Here is a 15,415-nt window from a genome sequence, read left to right as displayed (position 1 = left end):
TCCGCCTGTTCCTGAGGGATTCAGATCTCAAGGACTTGATGAGGCCAACAAACAGCAGGGTCGCAGGAAATGTTGAAGGTCAGCACCTCCTGCGGACAACACCAGGAGTTCCACGCAGCCACTGCTCTCCCCAGCTCTAAACATACAGGGTCCCGGCCAAGCAAGACAGCAGCTCCGGAATGGGAAGCGTGACTCCCTGGACGTCAAGGGCCTGGAAGGAGAGCTGCTGGTAGAAGAACTCCATTTCCCTTAGGCCCTCGCGCGCGACTCCATTTCCCACAATACCTCACCTACTTCCGGTGCTGCCAAGGAGCCGCGGACGGCTTCCGGGTTTGGGCCTTGGCTCTGCGGTAGAGGCGGCGGCGGAGCGGGACACGGGCGGCGGGAGTTGGGTTACCGGCATGGATGTATCGGGGCAGGAGACCGATTGGCGGAGTACCGCTTTCCGGCAGAAGCTGGTTAGTCAAATGTGAGTAGGGACCGGGACGGGGGACGGGATGGCCGGACATTCCTTTCTTGCGCGGTGGGCGAGGCCGAGGCTGGACCCAGCTCTAGACCCGGGGCCCGGGAACCTGCGGGGTCTCTAGGGCATCTAGATACTTAAGGCACCCGCGACTTTAGTGAGACCTAGGGTGCGGCCCGCCGGTGGTTACCTCTTCTGTTGACCGGCAAGGACTGCTTGTTAGGTTTCCTGGGGCCGAACTCTGCAAACCAAGGAGCCTTGGCTTATGAGTCATCGTTCTGAGCTTTCTCATTCGTCATTTGTATGCTTTGGGAGCAGACTTTCCCCCTCTTTGGTTCACACTGGATACGGAAAGGGAAAGAGGCGGCCCGTAATGGTTTTACCAGGGCTAAGTGCTTCGTGGTTTCTTTTCCAGAAAAGCACTTCAGGATGGGGGTGGGATGTATATGTATGGGGAGGAGTGTGTGTGTGTGTGTGTGTGTGAACTTTGGGCGGTAGGAACAAAGAATCTAAAGATGACCCGCCAGCGTAGTGTGGACTTGGCCAAAGGGTGGCAGGAAGCGGCTGTCAGGAAGCGATCATTGATTCTGGAGGAGCTAGTGAAGAACTAAAATTGGTGTCTCCTCCCAACGGAACTCCAGTCCCTCACCACTGAGTACTTGTTTAATTTAGCAGTTTTTAACTGAGCTTACTGGAGAGTAGTGCTCACCACAAAATTGCCAGAAACACAACCCCTGCCTGGGAGATGGCACTGTCCATAAAGGAACAGCCAGTTCCTTGCAGTGCTGCCTCATGCTGTGGGTGCTGCAGGGGCTTCTTGCAAAGTCTCAGCTGACCAGGAGCAGACTTGTGGAGTAGGTGTTGAATAAACTGAGACCTAGAAAGCCATGTGTGAAGAACTACCATTCTAAGCAGAAGATTGGGGAAATAAGAGCACTTAACTGCATGAAGGACCTTGTTGAAGCTGAGGGTTCTGGGGTTGGGGAGTAAGGAGGTTCTGGAGATAATGGATGAGGGTGAATAGGTGCTGTCGTGTTAGTGGTGGGATGTTGTGTTAAGGAGTTGAGCTTGTATTTGGCAAGTAGCCTACTTTAAGGTCGTGAAATGCAGGCCATGTTGGGAAGATCCCCTGAGTCCTTGGAAATGAATCAAGGACAGAAGACAGGCCATTAAGGCTGGTTTGGGAGTTTTGTTGAGCTGTTGGGGGGACACATACCTGTCTTTCATTATGTATTCCCCCTGGTAGATCACTGCTTGTCACATTGCTCTGTAAAATGGTTGTGGGATGACTTAATTAGACAGGAGATTATAAAGGCCTGCATTACACAGGGTAGAAGCTGAAAGAGGAAGACAGATTCCAGAGAAAGGGAAGCTTGTGGACAATTCTTGATGACTAACTAGGGGTGGGATGAAGCAGTGTGGATGGAAGGAAGCTGACTGAATGCTGGGAAACCTTAGTACAGTGGAAGAAGTGGTGTTAGTGACTCCTGGCACTGCCACAGTATAGCCTCTGGAGAGTTCTGCAGACATTGCAGCATCATTGAACAGCATTTTGAAGCATTTGAGTTATTTCTGGGTGAAATCTTGAGGGATAATCCACTTCAGGGCTCCTGCTAGAAAAGCCCCCAGGGCAAGGATTCTTCTTCTGGAAAGCCCAGTATTGAGAATAAGTCCTCATCACAGGTCATGAGGGAGGGCTGGAGAAGTATCAGAGGACTGGGGGGAACATTGAAAGGTTTCTTTTGGGTGTTAAGATCAACCAATGGATACTTCATGGTTCAGTGTCCTTGTGCTTCCAGGAGAACTGAATTTGTTCTTTTTCCTTTTGGGGAGGGCGCTACTGGGGATTGAACTTCCAGAGGTGCTTTATCACTGAGCTACATCTCCAGCCCTTTTTATTTTTTTAATTGAGTTAAGGGTCTTATTAAGTTAAGATCCTTATTAATAAGTGTCTTGTTAAGCTGCTGAGGCTGGCCTTGAACTTGGTATCCTCCTGCTTCAACCTCCTGAGTTGCTGGGATTGTAGGCATGCACTACCACGCCCAGCTTTTTCTTTTTTTTGCCAGATTGCCACCTGTGTATTTTTATATTACTGCTGTAAAAAAATTACCACACATTTAGCATCTTGAAACAACAGAAATTTATAATCTGGTTATTTCTGTAGGTCAGAAGTTCAGATAGGCTAAACTGGGTCTCCTGATTAAGAGTCTTACAAGACTGAAATCAGGATGTTGTCAGGATATATTTCTTGCTGGAGGCACTGGAATAGAATCTGCTTCCAGGCCCATTCAGACTGCTGGCTAAATTCACCTCCTTACACTTGTAAGACTGAGGTGTCCTCTTTCTTTCCTGACTTTTTGCCAGGGGTCAGTTTTTATTCCTAGAGCTTGTTCCTTTTTATGCTTTCTGTATGACCCCTTCTAGCAATGGCCAGTTCTGCCACATCTGTGATTTCACCTAGAGAAAATTCTGTGCTTTTCATGACTTAGTTTAGAATTGGGTTCACTTTGGTAATCCAAGATAATCTGCTTCAAGTCTATCCTCTAAATACACCTTTTGGGGAAGTAGATTTTTACATCTCAGAATCCCTTTTGCCATGTAATGTAGCATATTTCCAGGTTCCAGAGATTAGGACCTGCATCCCTTTGAGGGAGAGGGTATTCTACCACAGCTGAATATGCAGCTTCAAAGATGGCCTTCCTAATGTGATGTGGGTGTTTTTATTTCTCAGATTTGCCTGTTTTTTTTCTCTAGGTTTCACTTTCCTGGTGTCTATTCGTTGTGTTCACAAGGTTAAAAAAGAGGGTTTGTATGAGGGTATTTTACACATCTGTAATTTTAACTTCCTGCAGTGTTTATGCTGTTATTTAAAATCAGCTATTTTGGAAAGTGCTTTGAACCCAAGTGATTTATAGTACATGAAGCAATAAAGCATAGACCTGAGTGGTAAAGCCCTGGCTTCGATCCCTAGTATCATCAAAAAGAAAGCATAGCAAAGAACAGGGAAGTTTCAATTGAGGATTTACCAAAGTATAAGCTAATCTGACTCCCACTGAGAAAGAGGGATTTTTGAATTGAGACTGGTTAGTAGAGTCCTAATCAGTCCTAGCGTACGTGAGGAATCTTGTTAAGTCTTGGTCCTCCTTATACTGTGTCTATCTATCTGAACCTTTCCTGAACTGCAGCCTTTCCCTTTCTGCCCATCCACTCCTTCCTCCCCCAGCAGCACAGGTGAGGGTGATGTGCAGCCAAGGGGTTCATGCCACTGCCAATCAGCGACCTCCCTTAGCATTACAATAAAACTCCAGCTGTCCCACTCTCCAAGCCTCTTAACCTGGCCTGGTTTGTCTTCTCATCTTGTTCTAGACTCTGGTTCTTCCAATTCTTGAACATTCCAAGCTCTTCCTTTGTTCTTTCTCTCTTTCTCTCTCCCTCTCTCCTTTTTTTTTTTCTTTTGGCTTGTACGCCTGTGTGTGTGTGTGTTACTGGGAATTGAACCCAGGAATACCATGCCACAGAGCTGTATCTCCCAGCCTTTTTTATTTTGAGACAGGGTCTTGCTAAGTTTCACAGGCTGGCCAAGAACTTTTGGTCTTCCTGCCTCAGCCTTGTGAGTAGCTGGGATTATAAGGTGTGCATCCCTTTGTTATTTGTCTTTAGGTGCTAGGGATTGAACCCAGGATTTTGTGCATGTTGTGCATACTAAGTATACACTTTCCCCCTGAGCTACACTCCCAGTACCTGTCCATTTTTAAAACCTGTATTATCAAGAATGTAAGATATTCAGAAATAAGATTTCTCCCTGCTGTTGTTATGAGCAGCAGCTTCTCTGTCTGGTTCAATATCAAATACTCTGGATCCTTCTCTAAGCTCCCCAGCCCACACTGCCTAAAGTGGCTTACTTACTTAGATAGGTCTTAATTGTTCTTTTTAGTTTCCCAAGGGACTCCAGTCTTCTGCAGTTTGGAAGAGTGTAGGAGGAAGTATTTCCCTGGGGGCTGCATGAGCCACCTCTCACAGGACAGTGGTGTTATTGAGCCAATGGTTGTGATGAAGCTCTGGAATCCCCATTTTCTCCACTTGTTAGCTTACTTATCTTGGGCACTATTTGATCTTTCTGGATTGTGTCCATTTGTGAAAGAGTAGGGAGTCCAATTTGTCTTATAGTTATGGTGGGAGGGACAATGAAGAAACAAATCTCCGGGCAAGCCCTTACAGAGGTCTGGGAACTCAGTGATGAGCTCTCTAATGTTTCTTCCTGTGCCCTTGCAGGGTAGGAGATTCTATAACCTTGGATACGGAAGGTGATACCTGAGGCCTGGTTCGGGGACTCAGTGACAGTTACAGGAGTCTGTAGAGACAGGATAGTTGGGAAACTGTTGTAGGTTCAGATTGGCTGTTCATTGACTGCCCAATTTTCCTTCAGAGATCTCAGAAGTGACCTTTAGAGACCCCTGAACTGGCCTTTGTAGGGTTTGGGCCTTCCTGGGGGATTACTGGGTTAATGTTAGTGGGTCTTTGGTCTACAGGCTCTAGTGACTAGTTCTGTGCCTAACATGGAGTAGGTTCATAGAAAATTTGTAAGCAGTGAGTGAATGAAAGGACTTCATCAGTTTTTCCCCAGTTCTTTTGAATTTCCTGCCATCCTACTCTTGAGGCTTTTATCCCTCTCACTCCTTAGTATAGTGATTATTTTTGGGGCTGAACAGAATGAAGAGGGGAGGAAACAGTGGAGAGGGGCAGCCTTGTATTCAGGCTCTGGCAAAGTGTCAGAAGGGGGTCAGGAGAACATGGGCAAACCAAGGGCAAACAGATCAGCTACCTCTTCCAGTAAAGCATCAAGGGAGGTAACGATCTGTAGGTCTTGCACCTAAGATATATGGAGAGTTTGACCTGTACCACAAGCAGAAAGTCAAGTGCTCTTTAGTCCGAAGAACAACAAGGATCAAAGAAAACAAACAATGGAACAGCAGCTTTCAAGGGTCTGGGTGGGTGGCTGCTTCAAAAGTATGGATACGACTGGGGACATAGCTCAATTGGTAGAGTGTTTGCCTCACAAACACAAGGCCCTGGGTTCAATCCCAGCACCACACACAAAAAATTATGGAGAGTACCCTTAAACTTGGAAGTCCAGATCCTACTTGTGAGTCATGGTCCCTCCAGGCAAAAGCCAACAAGTTTTAGTGGTACTTTTTTCCTGTGACTTTTCCCAGTTGGGCCTCCCAACAGCTGTATGCCATTCTGGCTCTTATTTTTCAGTGGGAAGTCTACTAGAGTCCCTCTGCCTTCTTCATAGCCTTTGGTGGTTTAAGGGAGTATGCTGGTTTATAGGTGTTTGTGTACAACCTGTTGCTAGAATGTCTTCTTTCTAAGGCCAGCAGCTTTGTCCACCCCTGTGATTACCTCTATAGGGCTAGGACCCTATTAGCACTGCTTCTGATTGGCAACCAAGAAGTGATTGTTGAGCCTCTAGACCAGTAGTGACATGGTTGAAGGAAAGTAAGCTCTCATTCCTGAGTCCCTCTGCTCAGGAGTTAGGGGCTTTCTCAGCAAAAGCACTAGCAGCTGAAATGTAGTGGGTGTGCTGTGCTAAGCCCTGTGGCATGATTTGACATGCGACTCATCATTTGTAAGATAAGGAAACTGAGGCCTAGAGAAGAGGACACTGCTGCTTATAATTACTCTGAATGTTACAAATGAATGCTTATTGGACTATAGCATGATAGGAGAAGCACATCAGCTTTTAATCTTGGAAAGAGAAGTTGTGTTCATTTGGGGGTCTGGGGGACAACTTGAAATTAACCAGAGCCAACTATACTGGGAGCTCTGACAGAGAAGCCTGTTGTTGGGTATACCTCCTGTTTATAATTTTAGCAACTCCCCATGGGTCTTTGTACCCCAAAAAGTGAAGACAAGGGAGCTAACAAGCCCTTATTGATCTTTGGCCCCAGTCACATGCTGCAGGCAGCCCCTTAGCTCCTTTTGTAAATGACCCCACCCATCTACCACAACTGTGTGTCCTTAAATCCCTTCCTGGCCAGAGGTCTTTGTGACTATATGAGGTCTTTGTGGCTAGATGAGGATCCGTGCTGGGCATAGTGAGGTTGGGAGGTCCATGACCACATGATTATCTCCCTGCCACTGTCATGGTAGGGCCAGGGGGTACCTGCCTCTATTAAAGCGTTCTATGGGACAGTAATTATGGTCAAATATTAAGGAAAAATTGTAAAGAATTCTAATGAATTTTTTAAAATTCAAGGTGAAAAATTAAAACCATAAGACTAAGTAGAATTGTCCATATACCCATCACTCAGCTTCCGATAGTTACCAACTCCTGTTTCTCATACTTGTCCTCCCTCCAGTTGTTTTGGTGCTTTGGATATTTTAGTGGTTGCCTCCTGACAGTGGGTTTGATTTTGAGTCTCCATACCTCCTGGGTCTGCACCTTCCTGCTCTATCCTACCAGGCTGACTGTGGTTCCTCAGATGAGCATATCTCTTGCCCCTGGCTGCTCTGCATCCAGTTTGTTCCTCTGTCTGAAAAACTCGTTCTTCTGGGACTGAGCTGTGTAGCCCTCCTCCCAAGAGTCTGGTCCTCCCCATACCCCACACTCTGCTCTACCCAGATGCTTGGTAAGGAGACATCAGTTCACACTTGAATAGTTTGAAGACTTGTCTTACACTGGACTGAACTCCTCATGGCAGGAACAGCATGAATTTTTTTGGAATTAGTGTCAATTCCTGTCACCATGAATACTGTAACAAACAGGATTTTTGGATCCATCCAGAGTAGGTTTCCTGAGCATCAGTATGAACCTTTTTGGGTGCTGTGGTAATGGGGAACTCACCTGTTGGGTCATTCACCTTGGGTAGAGATAGGAGTAACTTTGCATCAAGATGCAGGCAAACCAACAAAATTAATTGGGCACATATAAATTAGAATCATTTTTCTGGAAAACCCTTTGGTATAAAGTTCCATTTCCTAAAGCATTTCCTCCAGGGACATAATCTAGGAGTGTTCAAAGCTTGATGGTGATGAGAATGCAGTAATCATTGCTTCGTCTGAGAAGTGGGACAGTTGAAACAAACAAGGAGGGAGCATGGTTAGCACTGTTGTAGCTGCAGATGGTGGATTCTGTGCTGGTGGTGATAATGATGTGAGAGCCCTTTATAATGTATAAATATCAGCGAGAACCTATTGCCAAATAGGATATGTGGTATAAGCTCAGTTTTTTTTTAAATGAGCATCATCAGCTGATGATGAGTGATTTTAATTTTCTTTGTAATTTTTAAGTACGTTATGTACAAAAGTATTTTTGTCAAGAATGAACATATGTTCCTTTTGTAATTGAAAATATGTTGACAAGATGGACCCCATCTATACTTAAGGTGACCACAGCTAGCAACATGAAGTGGAAAATTGCTGTATGCTTTGCATTCAGGGTAGGTAACCTTCCTCACCTAGGCCCTCAGTTTCAGATCAGCCTTCCTAAGACCATTCTAGTCTTTCTACCCTTGCAAAAGAATTTGAGGATCTTTCCCTTTTTTTCATAAACTGTCCTTCCTACTAACCCTGTCTCATGCTGGCACAAGAATCCTGTATCACACTGTGCCTCACTGGACCTCATTGTGTCTAGCTCACCCCATCTCCTCTGAATTTTCTTCCTCCATTGTCAAGTTTTAACCTTGGTCTCGCCCCCTTTTGATGACCTCCAATGGCTCAGCCCACAGTGATTCCTGCTACCTCAGTTTATAGAGTTCTCACTGGATGCCTTCTGACATGGAATTCACATTTTAATTTTTTTGTGTGTGTATGCGTGTGCATGCTATTTTTACATTTATACGGTGCTGGCTTCTATAGCCTATCAGAATTGGGGCTATTAGGGCTACATAAACTCCAACTAGGTCTCATTTTGATCTCTCATTTTTCATTGAGATTTATTTATTTATTATTTTTACTTTTGAACCCAGGGATGCTCTACAACTGAGCTATCTCCCCAGCCCTTTTTATTTTCTATTGCCCAGCTGGCCTCAAATTTGTAATCCTCCTGCCTTAGCCTCCCAAGCACTGAGGTTACAGATGTGCTCCACTGTATAGGTTTAGACATTGATTTAAAGACAAAGGAGAGTAAGGGCTGTTTCTAGGTGGTTCTGTTTAATAGATAAGCAAAATGTATGCCTAATCCTGGAGAACAAAAGGAAATAAAATAGGAACCAAGTCTTCTACAATCACCTCTAAACCACTGCTCCATAAAGGAGATGCTTATTTCAACTTCCAGAATGAACCTGTCTCAGATGTGAGACTGTTAATAAAGATCCCATATTGAATGAATTAAGTATTTTGAGGTGAAATAACTGTAATTTAGGGCAGTGAGTCTTTGAAAGAGATACTTGACCTTTTCCCTGAGCCCTAAATCTCCATATTTTGAGCTTTTTATTTTGAGAATGTTTCAAATATAGGGACAGTTGTAAGGATGGTGAAAACCCTTGACTGTGCCTTTTTCCAGGTTTCTGCCACATTCTCATTTATGCTATTTTCTTATGCTTTATTGAGTGCTGTCTTGCTCCCTAGGACCTCCTTTAGTTCCTGCTTCCTGTTAGCTCTTGGCCCCACAAGCTTCTTTTAACTTCCTGCCTTAGAACCTGCCCGAGGGTTAGGGCTGGGGCAGGTAGGGAGATGGAGTAAGGTGTGACTGGGCTTCAGGGCAACTTTTGAGCTGCACAAACTGTATTCAATCTGAGAGAAGGGGCAGCAGGGGCAACATGGGAGGGGCATCTGGGCCAACTACTAGAAACCAGAAAGACCTCCACCTCCAGGGCTACAACTTTTTACAGCCTGTTTCCCTTGCTTGTTCCTGTGTCAGTCAACTGGGCTTTGGTGGCATCAGGGCAGTGCATATTGGTTAAGGAATGACTTGTCCCTGCTTCCCTCCTGCCCTTCTGTTCTGCTCTTCCTTCTTTCCAGCTTCCTTTCAGTCCTCTTCATCAGAGGTGACCTTTGAAGAAGTGATCTGCCTGCTGTGTGGGATGGATCCCCTATTATAAAGTAGAAAGAACTCAGAGTTTGCCTTCAGAAGCCCTGATGGGTCACTGGGAGCCCTTACATATTGTCAGTTTGCTTTGATTCAGGCCAGGGAGAAGTCCCTGCCAAGTGCCCTCTGGTAGAAATTCAGGCAAAAGAGGTTATTCAAGTCCCAAACACGAAATGCAGCAGAGTCTTGGGACCCATGGCTCAGCAGCTCTTCTTATTCCAGATAATATTTATGTTGAGATATAATATATCTACTACAGTAAATGACTCAAAGACTTCAATCTTCTGTTGACCTTTCACATTTGTCCATGTTCTGAGCCACTGCCCAGATCTGCACTTTAGACAGGCCCAGCCTACAGCCAAGGCAGATCCAGGCCCACTCCTCTGACTTAGCCAGGGAGACCTTTGCCTTGTTCTTAAACTTCTGTTGCTAGCATCATATTAGGTGATCTTGGGTCTGATCTCTTTCGTTCAGCATTATATCTGTGAAATTCAGCAGGGTTCTTTTGGGGGCGGGGAATTGATACTGGGGGTTGATACTGGTGCTATATCCCCAGCCCTTTTTATTTTGAGACGGGGTCTTGCTAAGTTGCTGAGGGTCTTGCTAGTTTGCCAAGGCTGGCTTCAAACTTGTGATTCTTCTACTTCAGCCTCTGGAATCTGGGATTACAGGCGTGTACCACCATGCCTGGCTTTATTTTTAATGGACATTGGGGTTAGTTCCAGTTGTTGCTGCACGAAGGCAGCACCAAGAATGACTGTGGTTGCGTCTTCTGCTGGAAGACATGCACTTAATTCTCTGGGCTGTGCATGTTGGGGCAGGGGTCGGGTAGGGGGATAGGTCAGGGATATGTGGCCTTTGGCATGTTTACAGTGTGCATGTTTCCCAAGTGGTGCCAGTGTACGTTCCATGGCAGTGTGGGGGAATTCCACTTGCTTGATATATGTGCCAGCATTGTCAAGGCACCTTCTTTTATAGGAAGCACACTTGTTGATTTTGAATACACGCTCAAATTTGAGACCTCCTGGGTGCTAGTAACAATAGAATTAGAAAGGATGGTTTCGGAGAGAGAAAACCTGTAAAGGAAGGGGTGGTAGGATTTGGTGTGTATGAGTATGCACATGTGTGGGTGTGCATGCATGCACAAGCTTGCAAGAGGGAGGGATACACAGGAATGCACCCCTACAGGGAAGGAGGCCTGCTTCTTTACTGATTCTGAGAGGTGGTACAACGTGATATGTAGGAGTAGTACTCACCCTTCTAAGAAGTAGTGCCCAGTGAGGTGCAGCAGCCAAGCCTGGAAGAGCAGTCCTCTGAAGGAGCAAGAGGGTGGACTTTCCTGGAGCCTATGTTGAAGCCCATCTGTCCATCTGGAGCAGGCAGAGCAGAGGCCGCTGGAGGAAGGCTACAGCAGGCAGAGCAGATGTGGAGTGAGAGGATGGGCTCAGTGCAGCCTGGAAGAAACTGCTTAGCAGTCACAGCAGCCTTGGCCATGTCTCTCCCTCCTATTTTGGTCAGTACATTCAGGACTTTGGGTGTAGTACTGTATTCCTTTCCAGATAACATTGTAAAGGATTGAAAAACAGGAAAGTAATTTTCCATAATCTCTCCACCCAGACATGGCCATTTCTGGCATATTGATATATTTCCTTCAGCCCTGTGTGTACTTATATCTTTATACAAGTGTATAGGTACTTATACATATGTACTTTTTAAGCGAAACTAGGCTGTACAGTCCAGTTTTGACTGCTCGTGTTGTTTCCCTGAGTGGGCTTTGGCTGATACCTACGTGTTCACAAGAGATGTGGACCATTCACAGCCATCCGATGGACTTGAGATAAACATTCGACTTACTACTTTTTGGGGGGGGGGGAGAAAATGAATGTTTAGAGAAAAATTTCCAGTAGTAGAGATAATAGAAAAATGGTTTCCCAAGTTCTTTGAGAGGTAGTAACATATGGCTAGTATTGTTCCGCCCTCCCTGCCCTATCCCTTCCTGTACTGTTTTAAATTGCATCTTAGATACCATATGATTTCAGCTGTGTGTGCTTAAGTGCAGATCCCTAAAAGATAGGGTTCCTGCCCCAAACTACAAAACTGTGCAAGGTAAGCATTTTTATACATATTGGGTTGCAGAGCATGTCTCTGCCATATGGTTGCCTGATAGCAAGTGAGGTGTGCTGGAACTGGGGCAGTTCCAGTTGAGCACCAGGACAGGGATCACAAGGCCCCTCCTGCTCTCTTGGTTCCTTTCAGGTAAAACCAACCCATAGGATTAAATGTCAGAAGTCTTCAGAACCAATTCAGATAAGAACATGCCATTCAAAAGGCAGCAGTTTCTTCTTTAGGCTAGTTCTTTCACTGATCTCATTCATCCAGAGTACTTGGGAGAAGTAGGAGAGCTCAGCTGAGCCACTGAGAGGCATGTGAAAGGGAAGTATTATACAGTGTGATATTGGTATGATTAGAAAATTTCCCTCTGTAAGACCAGAATACCCATTTCTACATGTAGAAGGATATTTAAATTATGAAATACATATATTTTGATCTTGTGAAAAGCACTTGTGTTTCCTCCCACCTCCCACCCCAGTTTTAAGGATTGAATCCAGAGATAGGACTTGCTAAGTTATGGAAGTTGGCCTTGAACTTGCAATCCTGTGTTAGTTTCCTGAGCTGCTGTGATTATAGGCTTGTGCCACCATGCCCAGCAATGCTTGTGTTTCTTTAAAAAGTCAAAGAATTGAATTGCAGATGTTTGCTAACAAAGGAAAGGAAGAAATTGTGGTCCGTTATATATAGTCTGGCTACCATATACCCATCTACCTGTGAGGTCCAGAGGCTGTCTTTGCTTTGGTTACAGTTGGTGACCAAACAATGGGTATTTCATCATTTTCTGCCTCTCAGGTAAAACCACCTGGACCTTGAGGTGGAAAATTGGCTGTAGGTTCAGCAGAAGTCTAAGGGTAATGCAGGATGTTGCTCCGTAGCTCTCTGAATACCTTGTGAAGATCAGAAGACTGGGTGAGAACCAATCCTGTGCTAATAAAGGACAGGGAAGGGACTTTTTTATCTGGGGTGTGGTGAAGCATTGGAGCTGCAGCCAGAAGGCGTCTCTCAAGTGTGTGGGGTGGTGCATTGACCTTGATCCCTACCAGCTCCTACTCTGTGCAACCACTTGGATTGCTGATGGAAAAGAAGCTTTGTATTCCTTATTTCTTCAATGTTGGCTGAAACAGGAAGGTTTAGACAAGTGAATCACACCATCACACCTTTTTTTTTTTTTTTTTTTTTTTTTTGAGTACTGGAGAGTGAACCCAGGGGTGCTTTACTACATGGCCAGCCCTGAAATAGGGTCTCTCTCTAAGTTGTTTAGGGCCTCGCTAAGCTGAGGCTGGCTTTGTATTTGCAGTCCTCTTGCCTCAGCCTTCCAAGCCTCTGGGATTACAAACATGAGCCATCATGCCCTTTTTTAATAATAGCGATCATTTGTTGACTATTTCTCTGTAGCACACTTTTTTCCTCTTAAGAACAAAAAGGTGTTTTAGTTCACATTTGCTGTGGTCAAATTCTGAAATTTGAGGACTCCAGCTTGAACCCCAAGGGGTCCCTATCTCTGTGACACATTTTTATGTACATTTTATCATTTAGTTTTTAATTACTATAGATTTTATCAAAGTAGTATGTGCACATAAGTTGCAAAAGTCAAGAAATAAAAGACTTTCTAAGACACTCCAATGGTTCCCTACTCATTGAGTCCTCCCCAGAGACAGTGACCACCTTTGACTCTTGCTATTTCTTCTGGCATATGCCCTTGATTCTCAGTAATGTGCATGTGCTGCTACTTGACTCATCACTTTTATGAGTTTTATGAATTATCTGTCAGTTTGCACTATATTCCCCATACGCTGCCATTATCTCTGCTTCTCCTCCCTCATCCTCCCACTATTTTACTTTCTGGGTAAATCAGTAATGAATGTTCACATTTTATGCCTACACATATGATACAGCTGAGCATAGTGGCATTTTGCAGTTGATTGTTCCCCACCTACCCCAGGGGAAAATGTCTTTAAAAAACTGCCCAGTTGTAGCAGGGCATGGTGGTACACTCCTGTGATCCCAGTGTCTTTGGGGCTGAGACAGGAAGATTGCAAATTCAAGCCAGCCTGGGTAATTTGTACCCTGTCTCAAAATAAAATGTAAATGACTGGGAGTGTAGCGTCCTGGTAGAGTGGTTGTCTTGCCTGTATGAGACCCTGAGTTCAAGCTTCAGTAGCACACACACACACAAAACTAATCTGTGAATTTCATGTTAGCATGCATCAATGAGGATTCTGTAAGCTCTGAGAAAATAGGAGCCATAATGAGTTCAATTCCTAGTTACTGTAAAAAATAATAATAAGCCTGCCCAGTTTTCTGTGTGCCTGTTGTAATTCTTCCCATATCTTTCACTTGCTTCTCAACACAGTTATCCTCAGGCTTCATATGATTAAGTTCTATGTATGTTATAGCTCTTTCCCAAGACCTCCTTTCTGGAACCATTCAGGTAGTGGCCACAGGCATGGTGAGGACAGTCCTCAGTGGGTTTATCTTTCCAGTTGCACAGCTCCAGCCTTTTGTCCTCCTGTGTTGTATTCCTTGTTTCTTATATTCTGTGTCTCATTCTTTGTGGTTCCCTCTCTCATTCTACTACCTTCCTGGAAAAACGCTCATGGGAGTTAACTTTCTGGAGACGATGCCAGTTTGGGTGCACTTCAGCTTCTCAGTGGGGCTTTCTTCCTGGAGGATTTAATTTCCTTCTTTCTTTTCTTCCCATTTTGGAGGTGGGACCTCTGTGTTTTCCAGGCTGGCATCAAATTCTCAAGTGATCCTCCTGCCTCAGCCTCCCAAGTAGCTGCAGTTATAGGCATGTACCACTGCACCTAGTATACTGGAGAATTTAGAAGTATGTTCCAGTGTTGTGCTTGCTGAGTTCTTTACTAAGGGTCTGTGGTTCTGAGCCTCAGGGTGATCTACCATGTTCCCCAAACTTAAGTCCTGCCCTTCGGGGGAAATTCCTCTGACTCATTTTAGGAGAATTAATTCTTTCTACTTTGTAGGCTCTCTGGTGTGTGAATGTTGCCTCTTTGGGCTATTTTCTCCTTTTAGCCTCTGAACTCTGCTCTCTAGCTTATTTCCTCCAAATTATCTCTAACCTTTTGCTTTTATTTCTTTTTTCTTTTTTATAATCTGACTTTTCCCCTTTCATAGGATTCTTCTCTTTTCATTGGATGCAGTGTAGTCTTATCTCTGTTTCTACATGTTATTCTTTCTGCTGAGTTTCTGTTACCTCTAAGTTACTCTTTTCTTATGGTGTTTTATCTGCATGTTAGGGCATCTGAGAGCTCCTGGTTGACATTGTACTCTTAAGTGGTGTACTCCAAGGCTGAGGCTAAATGGTCTCTCAGAGCAGGTGAGGGTTATCAACTGGGAGTTTTGCTGGAGGTTCATCTGGGCGCAGGTTATCTGAATCCTTCCTCCAGGGCATGGTCTTCCAGACACAGGGAAGGGCTGGTTGGAAGGTAGATGTGTGAAGTTAGTGTGGATCAGGTCACTCAGTCCAGCCCTCTAAGTATCCTATCTGTGCCTTCTCAACTGGGTAGATTGATTCCCCTCCCCAGTTTATACTTTTCCAGAGAGTAAACCTCCAGTGGTCTCCTGATGGTTTGGTTACACACAGTGTTAAGTGGGAAGGGACTGCAGGAATAGCAGATAAGGAAACTGCGCTGCCAGAGCCACCGCCTGAAATGCCAGGCCTGGACTTGAGTAGCTGAAAGCACTGAATATCAGGGACACCCTTCCCTTATCTATAGATCAGTGGTATAAAGGTGGTAGACATTTTTTTTTTACTATGGCAAAATCTTTTTTTTTCTTTATGGGGCTAC

At 44.8% G+C, this 15,415-nt stretch overlaps 1 protein-coding gene across 9 annotated transcripts in view; it reads left to right on the top strand.

The window, feature by feature from the left end:
- The first annotated feature begins 302 nt into the window (after nucleotides 1-302).
- The window catches only part of MED15 (mediator complex subunit 15), an 84,760-nt gene continuing 69,647 nt past the window's right edge, over nucleotides 303-15,415 (top strand). For 6 of the 9 annotated variants that reach the window (XM_079151997.1, XM_079151999.1, XM_079151998.1 and 3 more), the window contains exon 1: nucleotides 303-469. In XM_079151997.1, the coding sequence (XP_079008123.1) occupies nucleotides 402-469 (68 nt within the window). In that variant the 5' untranslated portion in view covers nucleotides 303-401. The remainder of the gene's footprint in view (nucleotides 470-15,415) is intronic. The other 3 variants (XM_079151996.1, XM_079151995.1, XM_079151993.1) reach the window with 2 other exon arrangements.

The sequence above is a fragment of the Sciurus vulgaris genome, assembly GCF_902686455.1.
Source record: "Sciurus vulgaris genome assembly, chromosome: 8".
NCBI classification, from domain to species: Eukaryota; Metazoa; Chordata; class Mammalia; order Rodentia; family Sciuridae; genus Sciurus; species Sciurus vulgaris.
This window is presented reverse-complemented; position numbering and strand designations above follow the sequence as displayed.